At 55.4% G+C, this 25,703-nt stretch overlaps 1 protein-coding gene across 2 annotated transcripts; it reads left to right on the top strand.

Annotated features, from left to right (window-relative positions):
- Nucleotides 1–686: 686 nt before the first annotated feature.
- Nucleotides 687–24,975, top strand: SYT12 (synaptotagmin 12). Of its 2 annotated transcripts, XM_042958209.1 has the most exons (9): nt 687–902; nt 4,265–4,385; nt 10,469–10,524; nt 14,972–15,165; nt 17,154–17,546; nt 20,267–20,482; nt 21,020–21,140; nt 21,984–22,117; nt 23,807–24,975. In XM_042958209.1, the coding sequence occupies exons 1-9, from the start codon at nt 881–883 to the stop codon at nt 23,978–23,980; spliced, it is 1,431 nt and encodes a 476-aa protein (XP_042814143.1). In that variant the 5' UTR covers nt 687–880; the 3' UTR covers nt 23,981–24,975. The 2 variants fall into 2 exon arrangements, with proteins under 2 accessions (XP_042814143.1, XP_042814144.1); XM_042958210.1 differs by lacking the exons at nt 687–902; nt 4,265–4,385 and adding an exon at nt 4,800–4,848.
- Nucleotides 24,976–25,703: the final 728 nt, after the last annotated feature.

Here is a 25,703-nt window from a genome sequence, read left to right on the forward strand (position 1 = left end):
CCACCGTTAACTCATGGCATGACTCCTCTCCTGCGCTCTGCCTGTTTCCCCCATCAGCCTTAGAGTGTGACAGAGTGAATGAGAAAATGGGAGGCATGAATCCAGCCCGCCGGTTTGGGGGTTCTGGCAGGGAACCCAGCACGTCTCTACATTGTCCAGGCCCTGGCTGGCCACTCCTTCCCCTGCATCTTGAGACCTGTCACCTCCGAGGGTCCGACTCTTTCATTCTTGGACAGGCTCAGCCCTAATGCCCCTGGGCATGAGCTCTGAGGTCAGGCAGATGTAAGAGTGAATTCCCATTATGTGCAAGTGGCTTCCCTTCTCTGAGCTCAGTGCCTTCATCCGTAAGATGGGGATGAGCCTCCCAAGGCTGGAGGGGCAGTAAAGGGGCGCATGAGTGGCATACAGCAAGCCCTCAGCCAATGGGAGCCGCCGCTGTTACCTGCCCCCATATTTTCTTGAAGTAATCATACCGAACTGGGATTCAAGCAAAGTATTTTCTTGGCTGTTACACCATGTAATCCTCACAACAGTTGGTGATATCGGGACAGATGATCCCAGTTTATGGAAGGGAATGGGATAACTGAGACCAAGCACAGAGAACTTTCCAGAACTCACAGGTAGAACTGGGAGTTTCTTCTGGGGTGGTCCTGGCTTCTGGGGGTGGGGTGAGAGGGAGTCCGAAGAGCTGTGGGACTCTCGGGAATGGCCGAATGGGAGCGAATGTGACACCCAGGACATCCACGGTGGAGACCCACGATTCCTCAGCCGGGGCCTTCAGAGTGTGGACTGTGGGGTTGAGGGGGCACCAAAGCCCCAGACCTCTGTGCCTTGCAGCGTCTATAGGGGAAGCTGAAAGTGGGCTCAACTTCGGCAGGAGATGTGCCTGAGCCCAGACCCAGGTAAGGCCTTGGCCTTGACCACGGCTTGCAGTTAGTTCCAACTGTATCAGAACCTCCAACTGCTCTCAGTTCCCTGGTTAGCTTGCTGTTGGGACTCCAAACACCATTGCACACCTCCTCTCCTCAACACCCACTCTGGGATCCAAGCCGCTCCCCCCCACTTTCCACTAACCCTTCATTCTCTCATTCGTTCATTTACCATTCACATAGCAAACATTGATTGAGTACCTACTGTATGCCAGGCACCATCCCAGCTAGGTTACAAGGAAGAAGATAGGCAACATTGTCAAAGTGTGGAGTTAAAGCAGAGACTCCGGGGCCAGGCTCCCTGGGTTCAAACCCCAGCTTTGCTGCTTTTCAGCCGTGTGACCGCGAGCAAGTTACATGTAACCTCATAACCTCTCTGAGCCCCACTTGCCTCAACTGTAAAATAGGCCTAGAAGTAGCGTCTCCCCACGGGGTTGGGGTGGGGACTCCATGCCTTGATACAACGTTAGAAGAGCACTTGGCAAATAGTAACTGTGCTGTGTGTTTGCGACTGTTAGTCTAATGGGGGAGGCAGAAAATTAACTGTAAACAAATCCATGAAATAATTGCAGATCACGGCTGGTGTTTTGAAGGAAATGACTGTGGGTGGAGGCTTCTCTGCCGGGTAGTCAGAAGGGCCTCTCTGTAGAGGTGACTGCTTGAGGGTGATGTTGAGGGGATAGAGGGAGCACGAGCAGGGAAAGAGCTTTCCAGGCAGAGGAACCAGCAAGCAAGAATCCCTGAGGTGGAAAATGGTTTGGCAGGTGTCAGGAACACCAGAAGGCCTGAGAGGCGGGAGATCGGTGGGTGAGGAGGAGGACGGTAGGACAGGTCGGAGAGACCAGCAGGGCCTTACGGACCACAGAAAGGAGTCTGGCTTTTATTCCAGTGTGGTGAGTGTGGTGGGCAGGCACAGGAGGTGCTTTTGTTTTTGTATACAGAAGTGGATCACGCATGCAGAAATGCATGCAAACTGTAAGTGTCCAATGCTGGGAATTTTCACAAAACGAACACACCCAGGAGCCAACACCAAGATCAAAACCAGAACATGAGGGGCGCCTGGGTGGCGCAGCTGGTTAAGCGTCTGACTCTTGACCTCGGCTGAGGTCACGATCTCAACAGTTTGTGAGTTCCAGCCCCAAATCGGGCTCTGTGCCCATAGTGCGAGGGACAGAGAGAGAGGGAGACACAGAATCTGAAACAGGCTCCAGGCCCTGAGCTGTCAGCACAGAGCCTGACGCGGGGCTCGAACCCACGAACTGTGAGATCATGACCTGAGCTGAAGTCAGACGCTTAACTGACTGAGCCACCCAGGCGCCCCCCCCCCCCCAGGAAGGGTTTAGCATGAAATTTACAAGATTTCTTACCAAGTTCAGGGCACTTCCTGCATCAGCCTGGTGGGCTGACACCAGAACCAGACCAGCCTCAAGTTCAGCTTTCTGCAGCTCCCATAGAAGCCCGCATCAAAGTTGCCCTTTTGTGTGCTGATGGTGTATCTAACTCACCACACCCGCCCAAACGGGAACCCTGTCATTCCTCAGGCTTGGGTGATCTCACATGGAAAATGGGCTCAATCATTCCAAAGCTGCAGCTGAATGTGAAGATTAAGTTAAATGAGAAATGGCAGTGAAAGCCCACCCCCCAGTGCCTGGTACCTACCTCCAAGGCCATGAGTAATGCCCTGCCTCTGTTTTCTTCCAGGCCCAGAAAATAAGCAAAAACCAAGGGCGCCTCCTGTGGGTATAAGTGAAACTGCACCCCTGGCTTCCCAGGGTCAGGCCTTGCAGGCCAAGGAAGCCCACTCCCCCATAAGGCCGGCATAGACCCAGCTCCTCCTGAGAGGAGTGCCCACAGGTTGCTCTCAGCCCTGAAGTCCCAGAGGGTGGATGATCCAGGAACCACTGCTGCCTTTACACACTTGCTACCTGCTGTGGAAATGGTGTTCAGAGTGAACGGTCGAGAAAGCATTCTTGAGATGTCTTTGGTGCAAAAAGGTGGTTTTATTAATGCATGGGGACGGGACCTGTGGGCACAAAGAGCTGCACTGGGTTTGTGAGGAGCGACTGATTATATACTTTCAAGTTGGGAGGGGGTTAGGGTTAGCAGAAGTCTCTAAGGAATTTGGAAGCAAGGTTTCCAGGACCTTGAGGGGCTAGCTGTTGTTAGGGAAAGGTCATTTATTACTGTCTAATAAAACCTTGGTCATGAGACCCTTCAGAGGTACATCAGTGGGCCATATGCTTGGAGGATGATTGCTAACATATATTTGGACGGTAGAGATAAAGGAAGTTTCCAAAGGAATTTTTTTTAATGTTTATTTATTTTGAGAGAGAGAGAGAGAGCACGCGCGTGAACATGCACGCAGGGGAGGGGCAGAAAAAGAATCCCAAGCAGGCCCCGAGCTGTCAACCCAGAGCCTGGCACAGGGCTTGATACCACAGATTGTGAGATCATGACCTGAGCCGAAATCAAGAGTTGGAGGCTTAACTGACTGAGCCACCAGGCGCCCTTCCAAAGGAATTTTTATAAGTAGACTTACAGGATCTTGGGGGTCAGAATAATGTTAAGCTGAGATTGCCTTTTGCCCTCAGCAAAGTGTCAACATCGAGGCAGCTGAGCTCCCAAAGGAAGGTCACTCTGTCTGTTTCAAGGACTTGTCTGTGGGTTGTTGGTAGTTAGGAAATGTAAATTCTTTTCTTTTGCCTTTGTTTCCTACATCACTCCCGGTCTGAGATCCTTTCTCCTTTCACCTCATCCCAGATCCTCCAGCGCCCTCCCACTCCCCCAGAGGACTTTCCAGGTGCTCACCAAGCCTGCTCTCTTGATCAGTGCCCACAGCACTGGCATTGTGGCACCTGCCCCCCCCCCCACGCGCAGCCCCTGATGAGTGCGTGCCTCCCTGCCAGACTGCGAGGGTAGGGTGGGACCTGTCCCCCTGTTCCAGGAACATGGAAGATCGCCCACACCTGGCACTCTGCCTAGAGTCCAGCGGGGGCGTCATAAATATCTCCTGAATGATTCATTCATCCCTTTGGGAGAGAAAGCGCGACCTCTAACCGGTTAAGAGCATGGGCTTTGAAGTCACACAGACGTAGATTCAAGTCTTGGCTCTGATCTTTGGCTCTGTGGCCTTGGGAAGGTCATTGGATCTCTTTGAGCCTGTTTCTTCATGTCAAAATGGAGTGACCACGAACCCAGTAGATCTTTGTGAAGATTAAGTGCGATGATGTTGGCCTGCCCCACAGCCCAATTCCGGTGGGAGGGGTAATTATGCATTCAGGAAAGGGGAAACCTCCTGCGGCTCGTCTACCACCTGTTTTCTTACCGGTTTCTAGGAGGTGCGCAGCATCAGGCCCGTTTAACGGAAAAAGAAACTGAGGCCCAGAAAGGGACCAGGAGAGCCCAGCGTGCCGCCGGGCCTGCGTCCGGCGCATCGCCTGCCTCTCCGAGCACCTGGTGAGCACACCCCCACCCCACCCTCGTCCCCTGGCCTGGGAGTGAGGGGCTGGGCTCGGCCTCGGGCGACCCCGCGGGACTGCGGGGCGCGCTTGGGGATCTTCGGCTCAGACCCCGGAAGCGGTGCGCAGCTCGCGGGAGCGGAGAGAGCGCTCGGGGTTGTCGCTTTAAATTAAAGAGGGAGCGGGAGGGGGGCGGGCGAGCGCGAGGGAGCGCGCGGCGGGCTCCTGGGAGCGTGCCCGGACTGCGGCGCAGCTCCCGTCTGCCTCCCCGGCCCGGCCGAGCCCCCGGCCCGCGCCGCGCCGCGCCGCTCCGAGGCGGGCGCCGGGCGACACTGCAGGGGTGGCGTTGCCGGCGACGGCCGGGCTTGGCGCCGGTGCGTGCGCGCTGCGGGAGGCCGGCCGGGAGCCGCGAGCCAGGAGCCGGAGCCGGAGCGTAGAAGCGGCCCCTCCGCGGAGCCGGGGTGAGTAGCACCCGGCCGCCCCCGACTCCCACCGGGAAGCGGTCCGGCGCGCGGACGCACGTAGCGCACCCTTCCCCGCGCCGCGGACCCCGGCCTCCGCGCACTCTGCGCGTCTGCACACCCGCGCCGCGCTTGCACACGTACGCCGGGCACAGCGCACGCCGGGCGCCCTTCCCCGGCCCGGCCACTCCGCGCACTGCGCATCGCATCGCGCCCCGCACGCCCGTCCCGCGTGTGCACACACGCGACTCGCCCGGCCTTTTACACGCCTCCCCGGCGCCCGCGCCGCGCGAGCGCCCCTCACTTTCACACTCAGCATCCTGACTGTCCCCACGGCCCCTGGGGCACACTCGCTCGCGACTCTCCCGGGTCAGACCACCCCCGCACACCGCTCCCCAGATACCCTAGGGGTTCCCGCGGCAGGGGTGCTGGGTCTTCGGGAGATGCTCTGATCCGGAGAGGCATGTCGCACCCCATCGCCAGGAGGCCCTCGGAGCTTGGGAGAGGATCCCCAGCCCGGACCAGTGTCACTGGCCTGCGTGGGGGCTTTCCGGGGGCTCCTGGGAACCCTTGATGCCGCTGCTCTTTGGAAGAGGAAGTTTGCCCTGTCTTGGGCCCTGGGCTATAGATTTGGGTTGAAGAGGGGGTAGAGTAGGGCCGGACATGGGGACCTGGAGCCAGGCCTGTGGGTGGAGGAGCCCTGAGCCAGCCATCCTGGTGACCCTTTTCCAGGGCTGCGGAAGAACTGTGTGCCACGCTGCTCAGGCAGTGAGGCCACTCCAGAGTGACTGGGAAAGCGGCTCCTGGAGCGTCAGCCCCTTCTCCAAGCTGGGGGCAGGGGCAGGGGCAGGTGTGGAGAGCAGCAGCAAATGTGCTTCTTACTAGAAATGGGGAAACCGAGGCTCAGGGCAGACAGGAGTTCCAGCCAAGTTAACTCCCCAGTCTGGAGAAGAGTCAAGACAAGTGCCCAAACCCCCTGCCCCCTCCACTCTGAAATCCAAAACCTTCACCTAGCAGCTTGGGAGCGTGGAGGTTCCCAGGCTAGGGTTCAAGTTTGGACTCTGTCTCTTGTCAGCTCTGGTGACACTGGGCAAGCGTCGGTTTTCCTACCAGTGCAATGGGCAGAGTAGCAGCCCCCTCAGGGAGAGGCAGCGAGGATTTGCTGAAATAAAACATGGCGAGTCCTTGGTACAGTACTTGGCACATGATAGATGCCCAATAAATGCCAGCCACCACCACCCTAGCTGGTCTGCACTGTGGTTTCTGCGGGCTTTGGGGGGATGGCAGCAGGATGTGATTATTTCAGGGATGGGGGGAGCACTTGAAAAGATCTCAAACCTAAAGATCCTAAAGAGGTTTGCAGCTTGGGAGGTTGAGGGCTGCCCTGTGCCCACATCCTATTACCTGATGACCATAGGGTCGGGGGGGGGGGCAGTCAACACCTTGCTGGCCACAGACGTGATGTGGGGACACAGTGAGCAAGGAAATGGGGTGGGGGGAACAGAGACATGGGGCCCGTCTTCCCTGAAGAGGCACAAAATTCCTGGAAAGCCATTTCTCTGACAAGCCCAGGAGGGGGCCTCGACTGTGGTCCAATTCCGATGAGGCCAGTGACAGTTCCTCCCACCCGCCTCCACCCCCAAAAGGCTTGGTCAGGAGGTGGCATCACGGCCAAGAGCCCAGGCCCAGATCCATCACACCCTGGCACCAGTCCCAGTGTTGCTACTAAATGCTGAGTGACCCGGGGCTGCAGCTTCCTCATCTATAAAATGGGGATCCACTTACCCAGTCAGTCATCAGGTCTGTATCGTGTGCCTAGTACAGGCTAGACACCATGCTGAGCATTTGGCATATATCATGTCTATGCTTACAGCAGTAGGTAGGTATTGCCGGGTAGGTCTGATTAAGCCTGGATTCGAATCTAGAGCTCTTTCCAGTGAGCAAACTTCATGCAGTTTCGAGTTTGGGAGATTGGGGCCAGAACGAATAGACTAGGTGGGGAAAGATGCCAGAGAAGGGGCCGTGGATCTGCGGGGCTCGGGTGTGAGATTGGGCCAGCCCTGGCTCGTCCCTGTTGCGGCCCATTTCCTGTGTGTCAGAAACTCGGGAGACTCTGGTCGCGGTCCGCCCTGGCCTCCCGATGTGCCTGGTCAGCATCCTGTTGCCAGCCAGAGTCACAGCCCCTCTGCCTGGTAGACCTCCGGGCTGCCAGTGGGAGCCTGCTGAGGTGGTAGTCAGTGAGATGGGGTCAGGGGCACTCGGGGATGGTGAGTAAAGCCATTAGGAAGGGCACTTGCTACAGAGCCAGATCTAGTTCAGGCTCAGCTCCCTGCTTACTGGTTGGGTGACCTTGGGCAAATTCACCGCCCTTCTCTGAGCCTCATTTTCCTCCTCTGTGGAATCAGGTCAATAATAGGATATGTCCCATGGGGGTCTTGAGGGAGGTGATGGAAACACATACGTGAAATCCTTGGGGGCTGTGGCTACTAATGGCAGAGGCACTGGTCTGGGCCGCAGACATGGCTTTACCACTGCTGGCATTGTGGCTTTGGGCAAATCACTTAACCTTTCTGAACCTCCCATAGCTCATCCAAAGGCCTGCTTACCAGGTTCATGAGCAGAGATGCTCCAGGGGCCAGCAGGTTCTGGAAATGAATGGAGGGATGGGAGGTGCCAGACCTGTCCGAAGAGGCAGAGCCCATTCAGCTCCAGCCTTGGCTGTTTTGCGGGGGTAGGGGGATGCAGACCACGGTCTTCAGATACTTTTAAAGGGAAGCAGTGAATCCAGCTTTTTTTTTCTTTTAGAAATCAATTTTTAATGGGAATTTCCCCAATTTTTAAGACAAATAAAACATACCTGCAAGCTGGCAGTGCTACCCACACAGTTTTGCTCAAACTAGAGGTTAGTTAGCCTTTGGGCTGATTGTGAGGCCAATAACCACAGCAGCTAATATTTACCAAGCCAGACTACACTTACCTCTCATTCTACCCTCCTGGCACCCTGATAGGGCAGCCATGAGCCCCATTCTACAGATGGGAAGACTGAGGCTCAGAGCTAGTGAGGGGGCAGATCTGAGATTCAGAGCTGTGCTCAGGCTGCCTGACCCCTCTCCTACCCCAGTTCTCTCCTCCCTCCATTCAGGCAGATGTGCTGTGGTTTCTGCCCCTTCACTGGGGACCACTGCGGGACCACTTGGGCTTGGGTGTGCTCAGAATCATGCACATCTTCAGTGAAATCACAGCTCCCGGGCAAGGGGTATTACAATGAGGGGTGTAGAGGGGAAGGTGGCAGTGTGATATAGTCTGGGGTCTGAGCTAGACCAGCCCCAGAGGGCTGGGAACCCCTCAACTGCTCTAGGTCTGATACAGCAGATACGGGGTTCTGACCCATGCCGTGTGCACTGGCCACCGCGGTGTACCCAGCCCACGCTAGCATAGCCTCATTCTCGAAGTCGGCTTGTGCCAAGTGAGCAGAAAGAAAGCTGGCGGCGTTATTGGATTCCCAGCAAGGCAGAGGTAGGCTGGGACATGTGCGTGTTGGTGTATCCAGACCGTGGTCTGCCAGGAACTAGGGCCACCTTGGACTTGTTCACAGTGACCAGTTGGTCCTGCAGGTTCTTAGGAAAGTTCTGAAACTGTATACCCCTCCGCAGTAAGGCACAGAAGTTAGGAGTGTGGAGCCAGATGGCCTGTGTTGACTAGTGCTTAGAATCGCTCTCTCAGGCGTAAGGAGTGCTCAGCGAGGTTAACTGTCATCACAGTCTCCTGCCCAGGTCCCAGGAATGAGCCTCTGTTCCTCAGCATGAGTGAAGCCTCCCTGGTTAGCATTTCCCTCCTGTCACCATGAAGGACCCACACCTCACTGCCCCAGTTCTCCAGGCCTCCTGCCAGGGACTTCGGACAACTCCCATATGTGCTAGATAACTCTGTCTAGACCAAAGCACCCTAACTTCTTGGTTCCAGAGCCACAGACTGGGGGGAACCCCAGGATTCAGGAAAATGCTTACCCTCTGATTTGACCCCAGTCCCAAAGGGAACCCACAGCATGCTGGAGTGGGTTGCAAACACGCTACCCAAGCCATAGCCCAGGAGCATTTTGCCCTGTGCCTGAACAGTGTTTACATTTTTTGTGTGAATTGGTTACATTTAAAAATCAGGAAATTACACATTAAAAAAATCCAGGAATCTGGCTTTGCTTTAAAAATCCGGAAGGAAGGAAGGAAGGAAGGAAGGAAGGAAGGAAGGAAGGAAAGAAGGAAGGAAGGAAGGAAGGAAGGAAGGAAGGAAGGAAGGAAGGAAGGAAGGAATGCCAGAAGATTGGGACGCCTGGCCGGCTCAGTCAGTGGAGCATGTGGCTCTTGACCTCAGGGTTGTGAGTTTGAGCCCCACACTGGGTGTAGAAATTACTTAAAAATAAAATCTTTAAAAGATAAAATGAAATGAAAACATAAAAAGCCAGAAGATCCAGCAATGCAGGGTTGGCATCCCCTGGGAACAGAAGAGCAGCGGCTCTTGGGTGGGCAAGCACTCTGTAGTTGTCACAGGATGACCTGTTTGCAGCCTCCTTTGCGGGGCCAGGGGCCGTCCCGTCCTTCTGTGCCCCTGGAGCTGAGGCTGATATAGCTCCTCCCGGCCTCCCCTTTCCAGTCCCTTCGAGTATGTCTGTGAGACACATTTACTTCTCAGCAACGACAGTAATAAAGCTATGAGCAGTCACCTGGGTTCAGGTAATGGCTTGCATGACGCCCGGACCGTTCTAGAACAACCTAGACCTTCCGCGTTCACAAAACTTGGAAGTGGAGGGTGGGGTGGGGAGGAAACCATCCTGAGTAGTGGAAGGACTGATGATAGAATATTGTGGAAATGCAGCCTTTCCTTTCCAATTGAAAGAAAAGCTTTTGAAGTAAGGCTTAGTGAACACCTCGAGGGCCCACGCTAATGAGTAGCAAAGAATCAAAGCCTCCTTGCTGGTCAGCCTGTTGTTGGTAGGATGGAAATGAGGTAGGGGTGCCAGATTTAGCAGATATAATATAAATACAGGATGCTCAGGAACTTTTGAGTTTCAGATAAACAATGAATAATTTTTTTAAGTGTAAGCATGTCCTAAATATTATATGGGACATACTTGTACTAAAAATGAATCAAATTCAAATGTCACCGGGCATCTTGTGCTTTATCTGGCAACCCTGACAGTAAGATGGTCTTAGAGTGGTTGAAAAGAGCTTTAAACTCCATTTTTTTAAAGTGTTATTTAAGGGTGCCTGGGTGGCTCAGTCACTTAAGCGTCCAACTTCAGCTCAGATCATGATCTTGCAGTCCACGAGTTCAAGCCCCATGTCGGGCTCTGTGCTGACAGCTCAGAGCCCGGAGCCTACTTTGGATTCTGTATCCCTCTCTCTGTGCTCCTCCCCAGCTCATGCTGTCTCTCAAAAGATAAATAAACATTAAAAAAAAATTTTTTTTAATGCTATTTAAAAACCACCTACCTTTGGCTGAGCTCTCCTCACAGCTGAGTCTGAGCTCTGGATGACAGGCCCATTGGCATCGTGGAGGTCAAGGTGTAGGGTTGGGGTTGGTGGCCCTCCAAAGCCCTCCCTGCTGACTCTCTTTCCCCTTCCAGGCCCAGCGCTGCAGTGGGCATCATGGCCATGGACGTGGCAGAATACCACCTGAGCGGTGAGTCCCAGTGGAAGCATGCCATCTCACGGGGCTCCCCGACCAGGCCTAGGGTAGGGGGTGTCAGTGGGACGTCAGTAATGGCCCTATTTTACCAGTAAGGACAGTGACTTGCCCGAGGCCACACAACCTTGGGGACACAGGGCGGGGACCAGTCTAAGGTCTCGTCATCCTTCTGTGCCGATGGCTCCTTCCTGTGGAACCACCTCCCTACATTTGACTGGAGGAGTCCCCCAGGAGGCCCACGTCCCGTGCTCCCTAAGGAGAAACTGAGATGCAGAATCCGCTCCCCCAGGGCCATTCCTAGAGCCTGTTGAGTAGCCAAGTGAGAAGAAACCCAAGTAGGTTGATGTTAGAGCCACAGGACAATAAGCTCAGAGGTGGCCCAGTCCAGGGATGGCAAATACCTGAGACGCAGCCCCGACCTTCCTGTGTGTGCCCCAGTGGGTGCTGAGCTTGGGAACTGCCTCGAGATAGCAGCCGCTCTCCAGCTGATAGTGGGTGGTGTCAGAGCTGAGATATACTTGCCATGTTTTCTCGTGGGTTCCCCTCTCCATTTATAGATGGGAGAAGGGAGGCTCAGTGCAGGACACAAACCCAGGTCTTCTGACTCCCAGGCCAGTGCTCCCCAACACTCTAGCTGCTCCCCTGGCTCAGCCCCCTACCAGCCCAGAGCTGAGCTGAAGGGTAGACCAGGGACCACACTTTCACCTACAGGCTCCCAGGCCTTGGCCCAGGCCCTGGCATGGCCTTGGGCAAATGATGAAACCTCTCTGAGCCTCCACTTACTCATCTGTATAATGGGGGGCAGTGAGGCCTGCCTCAAGGACTGCTGGGAGGACTCGGTGACCTAACTTACACAAAGTGCCCAACCCAGCGCGAACACAACTCTCTCCCAAAGCAGGCCTTTGCACATGCCCTTCCCTTTGCCCGGAGCACTTCCCTGCCTCTGCCTGGCTAAGCCCCCGGGACTGTGCGGGGGTCACAGGTGCAGATCTGGAGCCAGACTGTCAGGCAGCGAATATCTCCTCTGTCCCTCGGCTTCCTCATCTAGGCAATGAGGGTAATAATAGAACCTTCCTCACAGGGTTGTTCCGGGGTCTCCGTGGGTTAATATGCAATGAAGCGCTGGAACGGGGCCTGGCAAAGAGTAAACAGTAAAGGAAGCTATTATTACCGCCACGCCACTCGGCCGCCTCCACCTCCTCCTCATTTCTGGTCTCAGCTGAGGCCTCACTTCCCTTGGGAATTCTTCCCATACCACCCCGAGGCTGTAGTCAATAAAAGGAATAAATAAATGAGCATTAACAGTCATCATCTTGTGTCACCTTCCTGGGGCTTTTCCTTTCAATGCCCCCCTTTCCCAGCCAAGCAGGATGCAGGCCGCACTCCCTCAGGCCCTCCCTCCTCCCAGATCCTCGCTTTCAGGGGAGCCTGGCTCCACTGTGCCGGGTCACCTTGACCGTTATCTGCTGGGACCTCAGAACTCAGGGCCCACCTGCTTCCCTGCCCCTGGGACCACCCAGGCCCTGCCGGGAGCCACCTGAGGTTCACATGGACATCTCACTCTCCAGTTTACCAGGCCATCCCTTATTCATCAGACGCCTCCGAGAACTTTCGTGCCTCGGCAGGGCTCGCCTGGGGCCCTCCGTAGATCTCTGTTGTGGTTTGGGTTAGCCCACAAATTACATTCCGTCAAGAAGTCAGGAGTAAAGAGGGCTTGCTCACAGCCCCTCCATCCTGATTTCTAGCTCCTCTCATTTGTCCCTGGTCCCCGCCCAGCCTTTATCCAAAGGTCTTGTGATTTTTATGTCAAAATTGTGTGGTTGGACCATGTCGTGGATTGATTTTTTTTTTTTTTCTTTTAACAATGCTGGAAACGTTTTCCTGCTCTGCCACAGTGACATCCTAATGACCTCGGTTCTCAAAGGCCAGTGATATTCCCTCCCAAGTCAGCACCACCAGCCCCCACTGGCCCCTCAGCTGGACCTTCAGGCTGTTTCCACATTTCTGCTGTTATAAATACAGTCTCGATGACTCACAGCAGACATAAAATTTGCTGGGATTTCTTCCGCAAGATAAATTCCCCAGGGCGGGACCGCTGCTTGGGGTGCGTGGTCATCTCCACTCTCCAGATGAGGACGCTCAAGTTCAGAGTGGCTAGGTGGCTTGCCCAAGGAGCCAGGGCACCCGCGGCCAGGCTCTGCATTTCTTACCCTGTGGCCTTGGGCCAATGGCTGGGTGTGCTCACTAGCCTCTCCCAGCCCCGGCTGTCCTACTCTAGCAAGTGGAGGGAGAGACCTCATAGGGTGCTACATGCTGGATACGAGCCAAGGCGGCAGGCCGGGCCCTGCCCTTCTGCCCTGCCCCTAACCTACGATGAGTTAGCATTGTGGATTCTGACTGGAGTTGGCTGGGCTCAGGGGAACGGGCAGGGTGAGGCCTCGCACTTCCAGAGGGGCTGCCACTGCTTCCTGATACCTTTGCAGCCGGGCTTCAGGGGCACGGTGACAGAGAGCTCCCCAGCCCCAAATGCCCCACTCTCTCTCCCCCACTGGACACTGAATGCTCCGGGCTCTGTACATCCCCTCCTCTGCTCGCCCTGAACTCCCAGTCCCTGGTGCCTTGGCCTGGTACATTTCTTGCTCCTCCTTCGTATCTCAGTTCAGATGCCCCTCCTCCAGGAAGCCCTCCTGGGCTGTTCTCATCACTCCGTTTTGTGTATTTATTTGCCTACCTACCTCATCCCTAGACTGTGAGCTGCTTAAGGACGGGGACTGGGGCTGGGGCTGACTCCCTCACCAGGGTGCTCGCACACACCATAGGTGTTCAGTGGAAGTGCAGTCGTCAGTCTTCACCCCTGAAATGCCCTCCCCACCTCTTTCTACCCTGCATAGTCTGGGGACTGTGCTGGGTCGAGGCTGGGTGGGGCAGTGGTTACTCCGGCCTGGTCTGAAGTCTGGCTGCCACAGCTGGCCTCCCAGTGCCATTCCTTCCTGCCTCTTTGACCTTGGGCAAAAGGTCATTTATTTTTGTAAATGTTTATCTTTGTGCACCCGTTTCCCCATTTGAATTGAGTATAGAGGCAGCACTGAGAATTCTATTTGCCAACAGAAGGTCACTTCTGCTAGTGGGGGCTCACCCAACACACTTGAGGGGGCAGTTAATTACTATGTCTGGGGACAGTGAGACTCAGGGAAAGTTATTTACTTATCAATGAAGAAAGCACATTTGAGCATTTGGATTTGTCTCCAAGTCCTGCACAGCCTAAAAGCCACCTCTCTCTCACTTCTGGCTGAGATTTTTTTTTTTTTTTTTTTTTTTTTTGGTAGCAGCTGTATTGAGATAAAATTCACAGACCATACAATTTACCCACTTTAGGCATACAATTCAGTGCACCTAACAGCTTGTGTACTCATCAACACTATTAACTTTTAGAATATATTCATCATCCTCCAAAGCAACCCTGTATTCTGTGTTGCCCCCGCCCCAGTCCCCCCAGCCCCAGATAATCACTAATCAACTTTCTGTCTGTACAGATTTGTCTTGACATTTCAAATAAATAGAATCATACATGGGGCCCCTGGGTGGCTTAGTTGGTTAAGCGTTTGGCTTTGGCTCAGGTCATGATCTCGTGGTTCACGAGTTCGAGCCGCTCATTGGGTTCTGTGCTGACAGCTCAGAGCCTGGAGCCTGCTTTGGATTCTGTCTCCCTCTCTCTGTGCTCCTCCCCCATTCGCTCTGTCTCTCTCTCTCTCAAAAATAAAAACATTAAAAATAAATAAATAAGTAAATAAGTAAATAAATAAATAAATGGAATCATACAACGTGGGTTTTTGTGATGCCTTTCACTTAGCATGATGTTGTCAAGGTTCAACCACATTGCAACATGTATCAGTAGCTTTATGTTGCCAAATTATATTCCGTTGTGTGGATGGACTACATTTTGTCTATCTATCAGTTGCTGGACATTGGGTTCTTTTAAATGAGGGTAAAGCAAAAATGGGGTCATTTCTTTTCTCCCCAAACCCCTTCCCTCTTCCTCCAGACCCCAAAAGACTGCTTTGATTATCTGGAAGGCTATGAGCTCAGAGAACTCAAAAGAAGCGAGAAGAACCCCATTTGTTTAAAGCCTAAGGAGCGTTTAAGTGTTGCTCACAACTCTTTGTCTGGTCTGGCCATGTGTCCCCACCCCCATCCCACCCCTGGTAGGAATGGGTGCTTCTGTGGAAAAGGGGATAGAAGCAGAAATCGCAAGGTACATATGTCTTATTCGACACTGGATCCCCTAGCACCTGGTACTGAACCTGGCACACAGTAGTCACTCAATAAATATTTGTTCAGTGAATAAATAAGTCAGTGCTGAACTGCCTGCTTCTTGGGTGGGAGTCTCTAACCACTGGGGGACCCCAGAGCCTACTAATGAGAGGCTGCCTTTCCCTTGCAGTCATCAAGAGCCCTCCTGGCTGGGAGGTGGGTGTCTACACCGCTGGGGCCCTGGCGCTGCTGGGAATTGCGGCCGTGAGCCTGTGGAAGCTCTGGACATCGGGGAGCTTCCCCAGCCCCTCCCCGTTCCCTAACTACGACTATAGGTACCTTCAGCAGAAGTATGGCGAGACCTACGCAGAGGCCAAGCAGAAGGTGAGGCTTCTGTCCCGGGGGTGGCCTCCCCTCCCTCCCCGCTCCCTTGCTCTCTCCTGGTTAATTTCCTCCTGTGAACAGACACCCTGGTCCTCCTCCACGTTTCCAACATAGCCCAGTGCTGCGAAATCAGTGAATACTCGGTGAGGGACTGGAAGTTTTCAATTTTAAAAGCCATCCTGGGAAAAATACAGGAAAAAAACAAGCAAAACCCCTCCCCAAGTGTCACCACCCAGTGGCAAATAACTGTTAACTGTATTTTAACTATTAACATTTGGATTTCTTTCTTTCCGGTATTTTTAATGTATCCTCCAGTCTTTTTTCCATGCATAGGTTTTTATACAACGGGTGTCATTTCTACACAGAATTTTATACCCTGCTCTTTTCATCTCCCAGCCGAAAGCATTTTCCCACAATGTTGAGCCCCCGTCATAAGTATTCTTTTAGCGTCAGATTCCTTTTTTATGTATGTGCCATGATTTACTAAACGCCATTGTAAATAATGCAGTGAATGTTGTATATGTAAAACTTTGTCTTCATTAGGGTTATGTACTTTGAATGGATGCCCAGATGTGGAATTACTGTGTCAGGGACTACCAACACTTTTAGGGCTCTCAATATATACTGCTGAATGCTTCATCATTAGACACTTGGCAGAGAATTTTTCTAGTATCATATAGAGTTCCAGAGAGCACAGCCAGAATCTTTTACCAGATAGCAGCCCCACATGCTCATTCGTTTGGGGCGTGAAGGGACTATCTCCCATTGGGGGGGGGGGGAGAGGGAGGAGGGGAGAGAGAGGCGGAGACTGTAAATTGGCACAACTTTCCCAAAGAGCATTTTGGCAACATGTGTCAGCAGCTTTCGAAAGGACTGTGTCCTCTGAGCTAGGATTTTAAGAAAGCTATTTGATTCTGCATTATTTATATTTGTGAAAAATTAGAAACAACATAAATGTCCAACAGTAGGGGGTCTGTAAGGTAATCACAGCTGTCCATTCAGGGACAAATTGGTGGCCCATTTTTAAGATGATAGTAATGGGGGGCACCTGGGTGGCTCCGTCAGTTAAAAGTCTGATTTCACCTTAGGTCATGATCTCGCGGTTCGTGGGTTCGAGCCCTGCCTCGGGCTCTGTGATGACAGCTCAGAGCCTGGAGCCTGCTTTGGAGTCTGTGTCTCCCTGTCTCTCTGCCCCTTCTCTGCTCACGCTCTGTCACTCTCTCTCAAAAATAAGTAAACGTTAAAAAACATTTTTTTTAATGATGGTAAAATGAGGGCTATGCAACAGCATGGGAGATGCTTGTGGCACAAAGACTTTTGTTTTCCCAAATCCCGAGGTCAACTTAGTGAAAGGAAAAATTTGAGTTTTAGGATGAGTGTTACCCAACATGAAAACCTTCTGTTGTGAACATTTTGGTAAACATCCGTGGAGGCTGCTCAGTAATCTGTTGAGTAGCTATAGTCTAGTTATTCTTACCCATCCCCCCTGCTAACTACTTTTCCTTTAAAATTTTTAAGGTTTTTGTTTATTTTTGAGAGAGAGAGACAGAGACAGAGAGGCAGAGTGTAAGTGGGGGAGGGGCAGAAAGAGAAGGAGACAGAATCCAAAGCTCTGTCAGCACAGAGCCCAACGTAGGACTCGAACTCACGAATTGTGAGATCATGACCTGAGCCAAAGCCAGACGCGTAACCGACTGAGCCACCCAGGCGCCCTACTACTTTTCCTTTTTACAAACGTCACTGCAGTGAACATCTTTGTGCGTGGAACTCAGTCCATATCACTAAGCGTTTTGAGAAAAAGCTTTCTTTCCTCGGGGTTCGGGAGAGAAAAGTGAGTGATGTGAAATGGCATTAAACAAAGACCTTCCTGACTAGGGCAGGCACCGTTTCTGCACACAGGGAACAGGAGGTGCCTTGAATGAACAGGGCTTACGAGACCACGCCTGTTGCACCTGTCACGCTCCCATGTCCCGTTTTCTCTCCCCCAGAGAGCGCCTGCCTGGAATGCCCAGCGGGCCAGCACTCGGGGACCGCCCAGTCGCAAAGGCAGCCTCAGCATCGAGGACACGTTTGAGAGCATCAGCGAGCTGGGGCCCCTGGAGCTGATGGGCCGGGAGCTGGACCTGGCCCCCTACGGGACCCTCCGCAAGTCCCAGTCGGCCGACTCCCTGAACTCCATCTCCTCCGTGAGCAACACCTTCGGGCAGGACTTCACGCTGGGCCAGGTGGAAGTAAGCATGGACTACGATGCCGCCTCCCACACCCTCCACGTGGCCGTGCTGCAGGGCAAGGACCTCCTGGAGCGCGAAGAAGCCAGTTTCGAGTCCTGCTTCATGCGCGTCAGCCTGCTGCCCGATGAGCAGATCGTGGGCATTTCCCGGGTGAGTGGGGGCAGGGGAGGCACGCGCGGGGCTCTGGGAGGCCCTCCCCAGGCCGCCAGGCCCGCGGGGCCAGGCCGGATGTGAGGAGGGTGCTACGCGACAGCTCTGGGTGCTAATCCCAGAGCCGGAGGTGTCACTAGCCTGACGACTCCCACCGTGCGCGGTTCTCGGCAATCCTACCACGTATATCCGGTGGGTGGTAATTGTCCGTTCCCATGCCTGTCCCCCGGGTCAGCTTGGGGTCCGGGTAGGAAAGGGGTGACATGTTCAAGTTGGCTAATCTGGGGACAGCTTAATAACAGGACTGTTAACAGTGGTGTGGGGCGGCCTCAGGGATGGAGCGGCACCCTCGTCTGAAGGGGCGAGGAGAAGGGGAGGCCAAAGGGGAGAGGCGCGTGGTGGGGCTGCCACATTGATAGGCGCTGTGCCCTTTGGTCAGGGGACATGCTCAGACCACAGCAGTACCGCAGGGAAGGACCTAGGGAAAGAGCACCCCCAGCTCCCTGGGTCCTCTGGTTTCCCTGGAGTGACCCCCATTGTCCGACCCCAGACCCCACCAGAATCCAGAGGCCGAAGGAGCCTGTTGATCAGCCCATGGAGGTCAGCTCCTGGGGGTGAGAACAGGGTGGGGAAGGCACCCAGCACCCTGCCCCACCAGGCTACCCCTCCATGGGTCCCTCTGTCTCGCCAAGAGAGGGAGCAAAGCCTTCATGAGACACATTCTACTCCAGGCTGGATTAGGGGGAGCAGGGGCCCAGATGCCATGGTTGGGAGTCTTCTGAGGTGGGTAAGGTTGACAGCCAGTGGCCTCTAACCAAAGCAGGTGGAGCCTGAGGGTCTGTAGGACCTAGTGCTTTCTGAAGAGTCACCTGTGTCCAGTCACTCTTACAGTGTTGAAGCAAGCTGTCCCTCGGGGGTGGACACCATCATCCCTCTCCCAGCCCACCCTGCCTCCCTCACCCCAGGATGGTCGACAACTGACCACAGCCCTGTGCATGTGGGGCCCAAGAGAGGCAGTTGGTGAGTGGTAAGGGGCAGGACCCTAAAACCTCACCCTCTGGGTTGAGATATCAGTGTCCTACTTCCTAGTAGCGTGACCTTGGATAAGTCCATAAGCTGTCTGCGACCCAGCTTCCCCATCATATGAGCAACATAATTCTTGAGGAAGGGGTGTACTACTATATGCAAAGTCCTCAGCCCAGTCCCTGGGAAGTGATCAACAGATTGTGTATCAGGACCATGAAGTGTCCCTGTTGAGCCTGGATCCACGCTGCCTGTGGCCTGGACTGCCTAGAAGATCCTGGGTGGTTCTGGACACCTTCCGTGAGAAGGGACATTAGCAGACAGGAGCCACCACAGCCTGATGTGTGCTGAGAGTCTGGTTCACAGAGCCCACCCATCCGTGATTCTCTCATTAGCCCCAGTGGGATGGACCGAGGGCATCTTACGGATGAGGAAACAGGTTCAGGAGAGTGCTTTGCCCAACACATCCCCAGGACCTGGCCCGGGGGTTCCCATTTCCCGTACCTGTGTGCTCATAAAACATAACACACAGAGAATGGGTAGTTCGGGAACCCGAGCCCCTGTGGACAAGGGACAGCAAAGTGACTCATGTGGCAGGAGGAGGGAGAGATGGGGCCAGATCATGAAAAGCCTAAATGCCAAGGTCAAGATCAGGAGGTAGACTTAATCCCACAGGGGAAGGAGCCCTTGAAGATCCTCAATCAGTCATTTGGGTGGGGAACGTGGCTCCCAGGGAGCAGTGGAAGAGAAACCTTCCCACGAGCCAGGCAGTGACCAGAGTGTGCTTCAGTGCGCCTGGAGGTGCTGGCAGATTCATTCCCAGGAAGGCAGGCTTCTCAGCATCCTAGCCCAGCTAGTCCCAGCAAGTAGGTGGCTGCCCCCAGGCTGGGCAGCCCCCCAGCCTCAGGCGAAGTGCCAGAGATGAGAGCTCCTCTCTAAATATTGCCAGGCAGTGACTAAGGCAACCCCCAATGGGAAAGGGGAGCCGTGCCCACCAGGACACCTTCCCGGGGGGTCTGCCCACAGCTTCCTGGGAGGAGGCCAGAGGCGCCCACCAGTCAGGACGGGGCTTGGAAGTGGAGTCTTCCCAGCCTCGCCTGATCGCTCCATCCGTCCATCCATCCCACAACATTCAGACCATCCTGGGCCAGGCTCTGCGGGGGCCGGGACATCAGCCGCTGATTGTCTCCACAATTGTGACTCCACAATTACCTGTACTTACGGCACGCCTGGCCCGGGGCTGGACCTGAACACACACGACAAAGAGGAGACCAGTCTCTCCCGGGCATCGCGAGGGTTCTGTGGAGCCGTGTGCACTGAGGGTGGGAATTAGTTGGTGTCAGAGTGTGGAAGCTTCCAATGCCAGGCCGCCACTGAGAGGAGGACAGGGGGCTTTTAAATCCTCAGGGCTGGGGTGCCTGGCTGGCTCAGTCAGTAGAGCACGCGACTCTTAAATCTCAGGGCTGGGGGTTTAAGGCCCATGTTGGGTGTGGAGCCTACTTAAAAAAAAAAATCCCCAAGGCTGAGCCACCAAAGAAAGAATTGGCATTGAGGTCATGGGACAGCAGAGCCAGGACTCTAGCCCAGGCCTCTGGACTCTCTGTCCGGTGCTCTCTCCCCACCATGGCCTCACGTGTGTCTGGCTGCCACCTCCTCCCCGGAGCTGAAGCTCCCTCCACGTCCCTTTCTCTGTGCAGATCCAGAGGAATGCCTACTCCATCTTCTTTGACGAGAAGTTCTCCATTCCCCTGGACCCTGCAGCCCTGGAGGAGAAGAGCCTGCGGTTTTCCGTGTTTGGCATCGATGAGGACGAGCGGAACATCAGCACGGGCGTGGTGGAGCTGAAGCTTTCTGTGCTCGACCTCCCGCTACAGCCCTTCAGCGGCTGGCTCTACCTACAGGACCAGAACAAGGTCAGTCCACCCATGAAGAGAGCGTCACACGCACCCGTCTCCGAGCGGGGAGTCCACTGTCCTCCACGACAGCCCGAGCCCTGACTTCTTTAGGAAATGACAGAGAGAGAGGCCTGAGCCACATTCACAGAAACTGTTTACTGCATGAAGCAAAAATGCCCCAATTACTGTTTACCACTCTTCTGTCGTTGCTATTTAAGCAAATGATATACGAACCCCAGTGCACTTGGACCTCTGTGTGCTACTACTACAGAACGTTTTCCCTGGGCTGGAATGAGGGACTGCATCTGGTTGCTACAGGCAACCTCTGGTCCTCCTCCTTCCAAGGCAGGACCCAGGCCTGGTGGGAGGGAGGGCTGGCGCATGCCTCGTGGAGCGGGGAGTGGGGTCCCTTTCTCAATCCCACCAGCCTGGTGCCTCATGTAAGGGCAAGAGTAAAAACTGCTCAGTGGAGAAGGAAGTTCCTGCCTTTCCCTGGACCTCTCAGGTCCTCAGGGGGGCCTCGGAAGCCCTCTGAGCCAGTCACCTGTCCTCCAGGCTGCCGACGCTGTGGGCGAGATCTTGCTGTCCCTCAGCTACCTCCCTACGGCTGAGCGCCTCACTGTGGTGGTGGTGAAGGCCAAGAATCTCATCTGGACCAACGACAAGACCACGGCAGGTAAGGCCCTGCTGGCTGGCTGGCTCCTTCACGTGGCTGGTGGGAGCTGTGACCCAGCTGCTAGGCCAAGGGCAGCGGGAGGCGTCAGCAGGTGTGGGGCATCGTACCAGGCCCCTCCACCCCCAGCTTTGGCCGAGCTCAGGAGCCAGGAGCTCAGGAGTTCGGGATGGTGGGGGAGATGGGAGTCTGAGAGCAGGTGCCTGGGGTGCTGGGAAGAAACCACGGTAGACAGACACCCGCTTCCCAGGACTAGAATTCATGACAGAAGCCGCACTCCCAGAAACTGGACTGTATCCCAGATCCCACATGGGGGCCAGGGCCAACAGGATGGACCTGATGCCCCTAGTCTACAGGAGCAGAACTAGAAACCAAGGGCTGGGGGAGCAACCTAGCGGGAGCCTCGGGGGATCCATGGTCCAGGCAGGTACAGCAAGGACACCCAGTGCGGGGAGGGTGACAAGTAGAGAGGGACTCATTATTTCAGAGTCGGGCTCCACCGAGCGGGCGCAGGGTGACTCAGGCCTGACGTCTGTGCTCATTATAGAATGAGAAGTGGTGGGTCCTTCCCACTCCCCAGAGCGTCACGTGAAGGGAGCACTTGTGTGGGCCGGGAGGCAGTCTGCCTGAGCCCAGGGCCCAGCTCTTCTCCCGACTCGTGTAGGAGCCTCAGTTTTCTCATCTGTAAAATAGGAAAGAAATAAAGGCCCAATGGCAGGACTGTAGGAGATAATGGCAACAGAGAAGGCTCGGGGAACTTGGAGCTAGCGGGCTGCGAGGACCAGGCAGAGCTATGCCAAGTGGATGTGGCCTTGGCCCTGACCCCCACCCCTTGCTCACCCACAGACCCCTTCGTCAAAGTGTACCTGCTTCAGGATGGGAGGAAGATGAGCAAAAAGAAGACAGCCGTGAAGAGGGATGACCCCAACCCAGTGTTCAATGAAGCCATGATCTTCTCAGTGCCAGCCATCGTGCTCCAGGTGAGGGGGGATGGCTCAGGGGTGGAGGCCGGGCCAGGTGGCTCCTGGGCTCTGGGGCCACTCCAGGCCCTCGGCCTAGCTTCTTAGGGTTCCTGCAGGTGGTGCTGCTTTGTCTCAAGCCCTCCCCTTTCTAGTTGAGAGGCATTTATGGAGCACCCACTAGGTACTAGCCCTGTGGTCAGTGCTGGGACACAGGCACTGCTTCCTTGTTGCTCACAAGGAGAAGGTGGAAAATCCCCAGACAATCCTTTTTTTTTTTTTGAGAGAGAGAGAGAGAGGGCACAAGTGAACGAGGGCAGATAGAGGGAGACAGAGAGAATCCCATGAGGGGCAGAGAGAGAGAGAGGGAAGCAGGGCTCACCCGAAGAGGGGCTCGTACTCACCTGATACAGGACTCGAACTCACAAACCATGAGATCGTGACCTGAGCTGAAGTCAGATGCTTAACTGACTGAGCCACCCAGGCGCCTCTCCAGACAATCCTAATCCACTAAGCGCATGCCAGACTTTGGCGGCCCGGGGAGGCTTTTACGAGAGGCGTTAGGTAATCTGAGATCTGGGGGAAGCCGGTTCCCGGTGGAAGGAGCTACAAAGGCCTGGAGATAAGCCCGGGGAACCCAAGGGCCCACAGTTCTGGCCCGAAGTCTCTGGAGACTCTACCTGCAGAGACCCTGCCGAGCTCCCCACACCTCCATGGCTTTCAGAAGGTCATGGGCCCCAGGGAGACCCCTCTCCTGGCACCGATGTCACAGACCAAGGGTGGGGGATTACAGAGGATATGGCCTGTGCCACACCAGTGGCCCTGCTTGCATGCCTCAGAGGATGGGGAGCTTACCACCTCCCCTCACTACCTCCTTCCATGCTGGGGCATTCCTGCCAGTGAGAATGTCCTTTTGTGCCCTGAGCCAAAACCTGCCCCTGAGTCACGGGGCTGTACAGAACCCACCTAATCTGACACCCCATCTGAATTTGAAAGCCCAGAACTCTGCCTTACTCTGGAAGCTCCTAATCCAGGCAAATATCCCAGTGTCTGGGGTTGGTGCTGGGTGTCCTAGCCTTGTCCTGCCACCCTCGTGGGACAGACTGTCCATCTGTCCCCTACTTCCCCCGGAGCGGCTGTAGCGCCACTAGTCCACAGCCTCCGAGGGTGGGAGACCTCTTTGGGCCAGGGCGGTGGTGGAGGAGGAGGGAGAGCGGGGGTGAGGAGAAGAGAGAGAGGGTCAGTCTGGGTTTGGGTTTCAACCTCTCCACTTCGATCTCAAGCACACTCTTTTCCTTCCTCAGCTGTGAGTCCAACATGTGATCATATTAGGAATAACCAGACATCTGAGATGCTCTGTGTACAGGCACTATGCTAAGCAGTTGACACGTTTTAACTCATTTTGTTCCCGGTACAGGTAGGAACTATGATTATTACCATCCTCCAGATGGGAGGCTAAGTAGGAAGAACCCAAGGTCACACAGCAAGGGAGATGGTGAGGCCAGCATCTGAACCTGGCAGTCCAGAGCCGCCACTGTGTTGGGAGGCAGCAGCAGAAGCCTGTGGGCATAGGCAGATCAGGGGTACAGATTCAGGGAGCCACTCCTGGCAGCCCGCAGGGGCCTGGCACCTGTAGACAGGGTCCTGGGAGCCACGGAGGGCCTCCAGCACTGCCCCCGGTCCCCAGCACCCATGTCACTTCCTCCCTAGGACCTGTCTCTCCGTGTGACGGTGGCTGAGAGTAGCAGCGATGGCCGAGGGGACAACGTGGGCCATGTCATCATCGGGCCGTCAGCCAGTGGCATGGGCACCACGCACTGGAACCAGATGCTGGCCACGCTGCGCAGGCCCGTGTCCATGTGGCACCCTGTTCGGCGAAACTAGCAGCTGGAAAACGGGCCAGGGTGGGCACTGAGCTGCCTGGGGCCCGGCGCAAGCTCCGCTCTGATGCCCCTCCGTAGTCCAGCAGGAGCCATAAATGCTGGGGTCCCCCACTGGAGCCCCCATGAGCCATCTTGGTCCGTCTGTCCAGACTGCAGTGGAGGAACAGTCCTGGCCAGGTGTCTAGGGACCCAGGATTTTCTCCCACTGAGGACCAGCTGTGGCTGGGCTGTGACCCAGGAACGGGCAGCCTGGCACTGGCCCTTTGTGCCCCCATTTTGAGATCCCCAACAGGCTGCTGGGAGGCCAGTGCCAAGCTCAGCCACATGCAGGAACCGAGTGAGTCTTGGGGGCCAGGTGCTGTGCTAGGCACCAGCAGTCGTGACATGAACAGGACACAGTCCCTAGCATGTCCAGAGGGCAAGACCCCTGCCCTGGGGATCTGCTCAGTGCTGAATGTGGACTTGGGAGGGCTCTGGGGTCTGCTAGGACGAGATGGGAGCCGAGCCCTGAGGGGCAGGGAAAGAACTAAATGTGTCCCAGGCAGGCAGCCAGCCTCAGCAAGGCAGGGACATGAACTTCCGTATCACAAACTGTCCTACTGCAGTGGACACGAGGGCCTTTCTCTGCGCAAGAGAAGTGACCAGGAGACCAGGCCAAGCAGAGGCCCGCAGGGTGCGGCAAACACTGGCTCCGGAATCACGCTCTATGAAATCTGCTCCCTTGAACCGTGACCCTTGCAAAGCCCAGAGGTCTGAAGAGGCCCAGAGCCAGGTCCTTGTGTTCGGTCCCAACTGAATTAGGCATTGGCTCCACGGCGTTTGTTGGGGTACCTCCAGGCTAGGCCCTGTTGGGAAGAGAGATGCCTCAGCCTCTAGGGAGCTGGAGGGCAGTGGGAGGGCCAGAATACAGACTGCAGGGGGCCCATGGGAGAGGCTTTTGTGGGCTGCCCGTGCGTGGTGTAGCAGGAGGCCCTCCAGCTGGGCCTTGGAGGAAAGGGGCTGCCTGAGCTGGGGCATTGAGGGGAAGTGGAGGGGTGTCCGGATGGAGGGTGGGGTGGGGGCAGGTTTGAATGCCAGACGGGGAAGGAGGTGGCACTGGGTGTCCTAGGTCGAGTTCCAAAAGCAGACCCTGAGATTCTCAGGCGAGGGGTTTATGCAGGGTGGGGGTGGGGGGGGAGGCGGGGAGCCCTCTGGGGAAAACTGCAGGGGAGAGAGGAAAGCCAGGGAGCAGGGACAGAAGCTAAGTAAGCTGTGGCTTTAGGAGTGTCTAGCTCCAGCCTGATGGCTTGAAGTCTGATGGAGGAGCTCTGTGACTGGCACCCCACAGGGGTCCTGCCCAGAAGCAAACGGGCTGGGCTGTTTTGCCCCCACAGGGCTTTGGCTACCACCCCACCCCAGCTGGAGGAAGAGCGCATGCCTTCCAGATGTCACGGGCTGAGGCGCCTCCCATCCGCCAAAGGCAGCCCCAGAGAAGCAGGCGGGCCGAGGGGTGGGTGCCCCTGCTGGATGGGGTGGGGAGCGGGGCGTGTTGTGGCATCTGCTCCCAGGGGCCACCCTCAGGTCAGGACATGGGCTCTCCGGCTGGCTGCCTCTGGTCCTGATGAGCTATAGAGACCCAGGCCCAACCAGTTATCTCCAGTGATGCTGCGGGAGCCCAGAGTGGTCATGGGCTGGAGGCAGAACTGTAGCTCTCCCCACCTAACACAGCTGTGGCCCAGGCCTGT

This window comes from Panthera tigris, chromosome D1 (assembly GCF_018350195.1).
Source record: "Panthera tigris isolate Pti1 chromosome D1, P.tigris_Pti1_mat1.1, whole genome shotgun sequence".
NCBI lineage: Eukaryota > Metazoa > Chordata > Mammalia > Carnivora > Felidae > Panthera > Panthera tigris.

Coding starts and splice junctions, on each gene's coding strand:
- SYT12 (XM_042958209.1), top strand. CDS start 881: ATGTGCCTGAGCCCAGACCCAG. Junction 15,166..17,153: donor ACGCAGAGGCCAAGCAGAAG/GTGAGGCTTCTG, acceptor TCTCTCCCCCAG/AGAGCGCCTGCCTGGAATGC. Junction 22,118..23,806: donor TGCCAGCCATCGTGCTCCAG/GTGAGGGGGGAT, acceptor CTTCCTCCCTAG/GACCTGTCTCTCCGTGTGAC.